General features: G+C 49.2%; 1 protein-coding gene across 1 annotated transcript in view; it reads right to left on the reverse strand.

Moving 5' to 3' along the window:
* Window positions 1–9,487, reverse strand: part of UBE2O (ubiquitin conjugating enzyme E2 O) — a 30,953-nt gene extending 21,466 nt beyond the window's left edge. Inside the window, exons 1-4 of the mRNA XM_078610787.1 lie at window positions 9,161–9,487; window positions 4,810–4,872; window positions 2,218–2,328; window positions 1,584–1,681 (exon numbers count right to left, since the gene is read on the reverse strand). Coding sequence (XP_078466913.1) covers window positions 1,584–1,681; window positions 2,218–2,328; window positions 4,810–4,872; window positions 9,161–9,391 — 503 coding nt within the window. The 5' untranslated portion in view covers window positions 9,392–9,487. The remainder of the gene's footprint in view (window positions 1–1,583; window positions 1,682–2,217; window positions 2,329–4,809; window positions 4,873–9,160) is intronic.
* Between the last annotated feature and the right edge of the window lie 979 nt (window positions 9,488–10,466).

Genomic DNA, 10,466 nt, shown 5'->3' on the forward strand with positions numbered 1-10,466 from the left:
GTCTCCGTGCCACACGAGGCATCATGGAACTCTGCTCTACGCGGGAGGCCTGTCACGGCTACGGTCAAGGTATGACAGATCGTAGTAAGGGGACTGTAATGAGGAGATTGGGTTCACACCGGCACCTGCACGAATGACACCAGCCCCCTGAATGTAGGCGACTTATTCATAGATGAGGATTATAAATAAACCGAAACATGACCATGAGGCATTAACAACCAACTTGGTTGAACTAACAAACATTAAGATGTGCAGCCCTGCCATTACTTGCTCATGACACTTCTGCAGTATTTGGCCAATTCTTCCATGCTGGTCAAACATCTTCAAGGAGGGGGGAGTACCCACACTTTACCCCACTGCACGAGAACTGCCCAATCGACTGTGGTTACCCATCCACACTGCTGGGTGGCCAGAGGTGAGGGAAAGGTCATCTCAGTGCACAGCCCGCACCGCCGATTATCACGGTTTGGCTACGTCAGCGTACATACGTACATGCGCTACGAGTGATTGTTTAAAACAATCTGAAAGAGGTGGACTAGCCTCATGGAACAATACACGTCGGTAACGTGTTATACACACACACACACGTGTGCTGGCAGCTAGTCACACAGTCGCTTGTCACATGTTTTATTTATTTATATATCCAGGAGAGCAAGACTGAGTCTGTAAGCTTTTTTTCAGGAGGGTGCTGGATGAGGATGTTTGGCCAATTCCATTAGTAAGCGTTTGGCTCTATGTGGGAGCAAATTGTAATTGTCGGAAAAAACCCCAAGCTTCACCGGGGGCAACAAGATGGTACATTAAAGACAGATTTCAGACGAGGCGAACAGTACCGACGGGTAGGCTTTTGCAACCAATATTATGAATTGTAATCCATTTCGTGGGTCAAACCTCAGCATTTAAATGGGTACGACGTTCTGTTGATAGTTACAACCGGCATCCTCAGGCAGTGAGCCAGGATCGGGCGGAGGGTTTACGACACGCAATTTTACTTACGGGATCTGACCCAGAAAAATATATCAAAGACGAATGACACACAGTACAGATGGGCGCCACAGACAGTACAAACAAGGCAGGCAAATCAATCGCGACTAGAAAGGAGAGCACAAGAATGATTCATTTCTTCAACGACATCAAAACTTCACAATCGTTACAATTCATTGAAAATTCTGAGGGCGCAGGCGGGGTGGGGGGTAAATTGTTTTGACGTGCGTGAAGGTCACGAAGTTGATCCAGGGGGGTGAGGTGTACAGTACTCTGGTTCTTTCGGTAAAGTCACGTAGGAAAAAATAAAATAAATCAAATCACGACGTTTCGATTGCAACACAAGCAATCATCATCAGGTGGGAAAACTACAGCAAGAATTTTTTTTGCTGAAGTGGGAGGAAAAAAAAAAATCTCGCTGTCTTTTTCCCACCTGATGACGATTGCTTGTGTTGCAATCGAAACGTCGTGATTTGATTTATTTTATTTTTTCTACCCACGTGACTTTACCGAAAGAACAAAGAGCATGGATCCCTGCAGTCACGAAAACTTCAAATCTGGATTGAGGTGTCCAGTGTTGGCGTTGAGTTGAGTCTCACCTGGCGCCATTCGACAGTGTGATGATCAACTGCGACTTGACGTCAAGCACACGTCCCAGCCAGCAATCCATCTCCACGTAGTCCCCATACGCATACGGCTGAGGAATACCGATGAAGCTCGTGAGAAGCGGAAAACACGGGGTGTACAGCTATCACAACAGGAAACATTCACCGCGCTTCAAGCAGCATTCAAAATATGGGTCCCACGTACAGGTACGGTTATGTTGCAATGCCTTTACAGTTTATTTCACTATTTTTATTTTACCGGGCAAGGTCAAAGGTCTACGTAGCTTTTTTCCACAAGCGACCTGGCCACAAATGATAGCTCAACGAAGTGGCTTAGAATGTGGAAATGTATAGCAGCCAAATACTCTAAATGCATTTTCTAAATGTGGAGGGGAAAAACCAGAAGACCCGGAGAAAAATCCACGTGATCATGGAGAACATGGAAACTCCAAATCTACAGACGACAGAGGGTAGGTGTCGAACGCACGACCTCCGGTATTCCCAGGCGAGTGAGTTAACTCGACGGATATGTACAAGAGTCACTCATTCTGGCACACTTCCGCTGGATGACGAGAACACATTCCATTGACCAAGCGACAAAGTTCACGTTGGGCGTTGCCGCACTCACCGTGAAGTAGCTAAGGTCTCTGGTGTTCACGGGGTAGATCATTTCTCCAGATCCGAGCAGCACAACGGTGCAGTAAACTTTGACATCCAGCACAGTTCCAGACTGAGCCTCCTGCAGCACGCACAAATGGCACGCATCAACCGTATAGCCGACATAGAAGGATTGGGAAAAGTGGCGTTCGCAAGCGCCTATTTAGGGCCAAAGCAAACCATTGGTGGGTGACGTGGCCAGCACCAACCGTCACGACGCCTTTATCTTTCCAGTGCTGATGTAGAAACATGCCTTTAGATTATTTGGCTGCGATAGATTTGCACACGATAAACCACTTCGTTGAGCTAACACTTGTGGGCCAGATCGCTTCTGAAGAAGAATCTAACAGCTCAGTGGGCTTTACCTAGTAAAATAAACATAGATACTTATATATATTTCTTGTGATTTGCTTATCTTGCTATACTTTTACTTCGTGCTGCTATCGTTTTTTTTTATTTGCTGTTGTAACGTTCTGACCCGCCCCTCATGGCCTTCTGTAAAACAAGAGTTTTATAGCTCATCAGATTCCTCCTGAAATCTAAATAAAGATTCTGATTCTGGTACACTCTGCACCAGGCAGTATGCCGCAGAAGATCAACATAAAGGATTAAAATTAGAAAATGCTGGAGGGAATGTAGTTAAAATACAAATAACCATGTCTAATGTATTCTTGGTTATATTATTAAATATAATATATGTATATTATTTTATTATTTCCCTTCTACGTGACTTTACCGAAAGAACCAAGAATATGAATCCCTGCAGTCACGAAAGCTTTAAATCAAAATTGTATGTCTAATGTAATTAAGATACATATTACCAATTACTTTTGAGCTGTGTAATTAAGGTGCCAATTACTCGTGTAACAAAATTACATGATTAAATAACGTATAGGTTAGATCCTGTCCACCTCTGTTAGCTGCTTATTTATAGGCGAGTTTTCCCAGACCTGCGTGAGATATTTCGCTCGCCGCTGTCATAGGTCTGGCCGGGAACTCAAAACTCAGGTGGCCGGGTTTGCAACTGTGCGCCACAGCTCCCCCGCGCACGCAGAAACACCACGAGTGGCGACAAGATCAACACATCTTCTTGGTTCTTTCGGTAACGTCACGTAGAAGGGAAGTAATAAAATAATAAAAATAATAAAATAATATAATATAATATTGTTTTCTTTTTATTATTTTATTACTTCCCTTCTACGTGACTTTACCGAAAGAACCAAGAAGATGAATCCCTGCAGTCACGAAAGCTTTAAATCGAAGATCAACACAGCTGGGCAAAGGGTGAAGCCGAGTTTCACGTCAAGGTCTCGGTCTCTGCCGCTCATTAAAAGGTTCAAGTCGGTGAATTCCTTTCCTGTTCCATGCAACAGGGTCTCGGCAGTGGGTTGGCCAGTTTCTTTTGGTTCAAACATGAAAGGCGTCCGCGTGCCCCAGTGCTGCTGGCGCTCTTCACGTGAATGAGACTCCACTGAGCAGCGATGACAAACCACCCATCAAGCTCTGCCCTGGGGACTTGTAGTGAGAGTGACGATGCATTTTTATAAAAAAAAATTCGCGACAACAGCTCAAGGGCATGACCAAATAAACTTTATGAGTTATAATTGCTTGTGGTTACGATTTAATTCGATAATCGTTTCTCTATTTTATTGTGGTTTTTTAAATCGTTTTGCAATGTTTCTCAGGTTTTGTCGATCTTCAAATCTTGATTAAACTTCAAATCTAGATTTGTCGATCTCGTTTGCACTGCTCTGTCCCTCCCATCGGTGAGCATTCGAGCGACTATAACTGGTATATCCAGAGGGTTGGCAGATCGGTAGGTTTCTCGACAGCTTCGTTGATCCGACCGAAATGATAACCGAGCCCAGGAATGATGAGTCGCTAAGCAGATAATGCTTAATGATTTTGCGTTCAGTTGATAAACAAGAGACCACGCTGCAACAGGGTTACCAAAAATGTGCCAACATCTCGTAGTACATTTTTATTATCAAAGGGTGTGCACCCGTTGCTAAATATCTACTAGGCGCGTAACAGTTCATATGCCAATTTAAAACTGTTCATCAGAAAACATTTTCACATTTTATTTCATATCATGCTTTCATGGTGTATAGTGCAGCATCCAAATCGTATTCACTCTCTCGCCCTATTTATGTGTGCTATGAAGAGCCCCCTTGCCAAAGCATCACCCATCACGTCTTCTTTTATGGCCAGAGTGGTATTGACAATTGTGTTGAGCTTTCTGATATTTGTTGCTTCTTCACTGCTGCCAAATGCAGTACAATCGAATAATTTGCTTCAACAAATTCAGCGGGTGACAACGGAGAGGAGAGTGTTTCGTGATAATAATTTCCTGCAGTGTAATCGAATCTGGCATATGCACATTTCTATGCATGTGTAGTGAATGTGTGAATTAACAGTTGCCACCTGTACTAGGTGTCCCAGATCATCTTCTGTTCAGATCATAATCACCGACGTAACAATTCACCCAACCACACAAGTGGAATGTTGTTGTACATTCAATGCATCATCTGCAGTGTTGCGTGGAGCCGCGCGAGGCACTTACCAACTGATTCCCGCCGCGTCTGACGATGTCTCTCGGCATCAGAGATCGGTCTACGAGCTTCAGCTGAAAGACAAGTCGGTGTTCACGCACAGTAAGATCACCAGTCAATATGCTAAATAAAACATCGTTAGAAAACACTTCACTTATGGCTGAAATAAAAACACATATGCGAATGTGTCTGAAAGCACGCCTTCTTCAAAGGAGAAATAGAAGGTGCAGTGAAATATTGAGAAAACATTTTAGGATGTGGGAGATTTAAATGGCCAATATAAGTGTAAATTTATCTTCCAACGCTGAAAATTATGATGACCTTTCCAGCAAGGACACTCAGATGCGGTTGATGTTTTCTCCATTGAAAGTGTATGCCTTTATTTCACCGATCCAGTTTTCACAAGTGCTGAAGGAGGCACGGAGAGACGCATACATGCACCAGTAAGGTGTCAAGAAACGGAAGTGGCCTTTCGGCAGGACACGTTACGGTGAGAAGGGGACGGTGGTGTTCAGAAATACGGAGGCAGCCGAAGGAGTAAACACGGAAAAAAGGATTGTCTAGCACACAGATTGAGCAATGACATTCGTTTATATGCAGTGGCTACGCTGAGTTCTGCATTGAAAGGACCTGAGGAATGATGACGGTTAGGGGAAGCCTTCATCTAGCAGTGGCTAATAATGGTTCAGAATGGCTGGTCATTAGATAAGAAAACCTTAAAACCATACATTACTGCTACATATAAGTACTTGACGATAAAATTTACTGAACAAATGCCGCAATGGTTCAATGCTGGCGCAGTATATTATGGTTTTGACACGAGCACAGATTACTAATTATACCATCACGCATCAGTCATGCAACAATGCATCCATGAACATTGATTATTACCCTCACGATGCACGCGTCAAATGATGCACGAATCGATTACACGCAGACGGCATGCAAGTAGCATGCAAAAAAAATGTATTTTGGCTCATTGGTGATGGATACGGCAAAAATATTCAACCACAAAAAACCTAGACGTCACTAACTACATCAACTCGAATTGATGCAGATACTAATCATTAATCAATTTGTGGGGCAGGGGGTGAGACAGGGAGAGGACGACTATCTGACCATCACATCAGTGGCGAGCGTGATATGTTCGCATGCTGAACTTCTTCTGCACAGTACGTAGACAACTGGGCTATATCGGTGGTGCAGGAAGCCCTCCGAGGCATCTCTCCCTCATGGACACCAAACCACCCCGAGCAGTTTTGGTAAAACGTGGTCAAATCACTCCGACGACACGCCACCGCGTGGATAGGCATCCACCTCCGATCGGCGAAGTTGGCCACGTAGGGTGCGAAAGAAGTTCAACGCACGTACGCACACCCCGCAGTGGGACTGCCAAAGGGCTGGTACACATGTACGAGAGAGGGGGGGGGGGTAAACCAACCTGTCTTTTTAACACTGTATAGCAATTTGAAAACAATGAGTGTAAAACAGCGGTGTTCACGTTCGCTGGCATCAACTTGCTGCAAAGCAGCAAAATGGGAGAGAGAGAGAGAGAGAAAAAAAACGCGTTGCATATTACTGTGACTGCTGTTTGCGCGAGCAAGCATTGCGTAAACACAATACTCTCGTACAACACATTTAACTTCACCCTCCACCAGGGCTGCGAGAGATGGTGCAGTGCCTGGTGTCATTAAGAAGTAGACGATTCAAATTACGCTGCTGTCGATTTGCAAAAACGACACGTGCAATTTGGTATCGACAGCCACTGTGATTACATAATCGGCGTGAAGGCATGGCAGTGCGTGAGTGAAGGTGCCGTGGGTAGGAAGATGGTTGGAGCCATCCATTGCCATTCGCCGGTTCACGAGAACAAACCACAACGAGCAGCTCGGCACAAACACCGCCTCACCACAACACCACTCTAACCACAACACCACAACACCACTCTAACCACAACACCACTCTAACCACAACACCACCTCACCACAACACTGAGATACGTTTCAGTGAGCTACGGTCCACAAAGGGGGGGGGGGGTCCACCGACTTTCCCATGAGGGTGATGCAACAATCACCTCTCATCATCACAGGCAGCTGCCTCGATTCAATTCCAGAATCTCAGGAGGGGCCAAAACTCACTCTGACTTCTGAGGAATCGCCGCAACCTCAAGAACCAAAGACAAGAATATTGATTAGGTTTCACCTAACCCAGGCCGTTTGAAAGGCCTGGGTTAGGCATCATCCTTGTCCGCACAAAGCCCTGCATGAATTCACAACTGAGACAGAATAATGACGTTATAATGACAAAGCTTGAGCTTCAATGAGAAGCCGGGACTCGTTCAGAGTGACCCAACATTGGGGATGTTTAAGAAAATTCCATTAGCCGGGCGTTTGAATCATGAATTAGAAATGAAAGTGCATAAACATGCACCAATATTTTAACGTCTACAGAAGAGTAGCTTATTTTGATTTAAACTTGAATGTAATTTGTGCACGTGTTGTATGGCTAACTTTTGTTGTGTTGTAGTGTACGTGTATTGCTACACTATTCGCCTTTGGCGTTCTCTGGTGTGACACTGGTGAGACTTGGTGTAGGCCAAGCAGTTTCGAAGACAATGCGCCATGTATTATCAGATCATGTTTGTTAGCATGTTCACCACTAAGTACATATGCTTAATGCAAGTATGTGATTCCTTGCAAAAGGTTTCTATTTGGTGTTTTAACATCTTAACACAACTCCTGTATAATTTCCAAAAAAGTCCAACGTATTCTTCTGCATTTATACTTATGTATTGAGTTTATTTCACGTATTCGATCTCCCATTGTGTGATCCAGGTCACCTTTAAAACGCACACGACACGAGTTGACAGTAGCGGTGTTGCAGTGGTGGCCGCACTCAACACCGAACCTAACCCACCCCAGTTCCAATCCCCGGCCGATACCAGAACCACCCCCCTGGATATCGTCCACACAGACGGGGGACCAGCGTGGTGAAGTATGGTCAAACAATCCCCACGTGGGGGCCGGCCGCTGTCAACGTGTGTGTGTCTATGCAGTATACGACTACTACTACACGATGTGCTGGCCGTTGTCGACATTCAGCAGTGGATGGAGAATGGTCGGGGGTGGGGTAGACGCAGCCTCGCTCCCCTGTCATCGAGTACGTAGAGAGGGGGGGGGGGTCCTCGACCAGACAGACGTCAACGGCGATTACAATTGTGTGGTGCCTGACGAAGCGAGAAACAAAACAATCCAATGGAATGATCACCTTTGTGATCACATTTGTGATCACATTTGTGATCACCTTTGTGATCACATTTGTGAAGAAGAGGAATGATCACCGACAATCCATCAGCAGCAGCAGGCGTTGCGTTGTCCGCGTCTCACCCGGCACAACACGGGGGACTAGGGGGGGGGGGCAGGCCGGGCCCTCAGGGCCTGGGCCGCCACTCTGGACCCCTCCGCGGCTTCTGTGCCGGCCTCAACGACCCCCCCCCTCCCCCCCCCCCCGGGGCTCTCGTCTCCCAAGCGAGGAGATTCCCCGCGGGCTCCCCGAGCCAACAGCGCTGAGCCGCCACCCGGCCCCACGACGCGGACACCAGCCCGGCGCCTCGGCCTGGACTCCCCGCAGGCTCCTGGGCCTACCCGCGGCTCCCTCTCCCCCGCGCGCTTCCCCGTGCCTCGCCGTCTGCCCCCCCCCCCCACACACACCCCCGTGTGTCTCCCCGCATCTCTCTCATCCAGGGCCTCCAATGCCCCCCCCCCTGTAATGCCCCCCCCGCCCGTAATGCCCCCCCCAAGTCCCTTATCCCCTCGGCATGGCCCTGCCACACCACCAACAGAATCGCGCCTCTCGCCGCGCGCCTCCACGTTTCTCTCGCACCCCCCCCCCCCCAGCTTCTTGTCTTCCCCGTGGCTCCCCCGTGTCCCCGAAACCCACATCGTCTCCTGCTGCTGCTGCCCCCGTGTCTCCCACCCCACGTCTCCCCCCCCCCACGTCTCCCCCCCCACGTCTCCCCCCCCCGTGTCTCCCACCCCACGTCTCCCCCCCCCCCACGTCTCCCCCCCCCACGTCTCTCCCGGTGTCCCCACGTCTCTCCCGGTGTCCCCACGTCTCCCCCTCCCACGTCTCTCGCCCCCCCCCCTGCCCGCCCAGGCCCGTGCCCCCCCCCGCCCGCCCAGGCCCGTGCCCCCCCCCCCCAGGCCCGTGCCCCCCCCCCAGGCCCGTGCCCCCCCCCCCCCAGGCCCGTGCCCCCCCCCCCCAGGCCCGTGCCCCCCCCCCCAGGCCCGTGCCCCCCCCCCCCAGGCCCGTGCCCCCCCCCAGGCCCGTGCCCCCCCCCTCACCTCGCACCCCCCCCCTCACCTTGCACTCCTTCGCGTCCTGCCGGCTGCCGAGCGGGTACCATTGGACGCGCACGAACCCGCGCTTGAGCGGCTTGGCCTTGTTCTCCTCGTCGTCCGTCTCCGAGCTCTCGCCGCTGCTCATGTCGCCGTGGATGAGGCCGACGACTCCGTATCTGGGCTCGCCCGAGACCGAGCCCGCAGAGACGAGGTCCTCGGTGAACAATAAACGCTGCGCCCCGGTGTCGGCCATGCCGCTACCGCTACCGCCGCCGCCGCCTCCGCTGCTGCTGCTGCCGCTCGCCGCTGCCGCCTCCTCCTCCTCGACCACCAGCCGGGATGACGTCACCGCGCCGCGAGCACGCACTTGCCGGAAATTACGTCAGCCGCCATTGCACGGATGACGTCATGCTCGCTGGCGAGGGGGGCACTCAAACGTCATCCGACGGGCGGCGCGGGAGAGGGGGGTTATGACGTCACCCCAACTCGTCGCAACTTAGTGGACGTGCACGTGGCCTGGCACAGGCGCGCCGTGGTGGCGAATGGCGGGTAGCGGTTTTGGTCAACGAGGGGCAAGACGAGAGGGGGAGACTCGGAACGATGAACAACAACAAGCAGCGATGACTCGGGTTGAGCAGTAACTTATTTATATCTACGGTGACCTTTGCCGTCATAGATATATAAGTACTTGTTCAGAGGCCGTCCATAAATGACGTCACGCGATTTTGGACGATTTTTTAAACTCCCCCTTCGTCACACGGCGTCACAAAAAGTCCGCCCCCCCTCAAATATAAATGACGTCTCGCGCCTAGGGGGGGGGGGGTCAGACATTTGTGACGATGTGTGACGAAGGGGTGGGGGTTGAGAAATGTGACGTCACATAAAAATGCGCATCTTTAAATAAATATAAACACGTTCTACTTAATTAAATAGACTTGGTAATAAATGTTTTCTCCTACATCAGAATGCAGCGCCACATTAAATACGCACTACAATGACAATAGTTTAAAGCGATTTGAAGCATGTTTTATTTGGGGGAGGGGGGCAGAGCTTTGTGACGTCATAGTTGAGGGGGGGGGGGTCTGACTTTTGTGACGCCATGTGATGAAGGGGGGGGGTCAAAAATTGTCCAAAATCGCGTGACGTCATTTATAGACGGCCCCTATGCCAGCAAACGTCTGCATTTAACTTTTAGTTCGGTTGAGTTTATTGAGTAATATTCGTGTTTTTATTTGTTATTGAAGGTTGGTGTGTCTGTTACTCAGTCGCAATTCGATTAACTATTCATACGCGTGTTTAAAAACTTATCAGAAGACATTGTCAATTGT

The sequence above is a fragment of the Lampetra planeri genome, chromosome 35 (genome assembly GCF_965212315.1).
Source record: "Lampetra planeri chromosome 35, kcLamPlan1.2.h2, whole genome shotgun sequence".
Classification (NCBI taxonomy): Eukaryota; Metazoa; Chordata; class Hyperoartia; order Petromyzontiformes; family Petromyzontidae; genus Lampetra; species Lampetra planeri.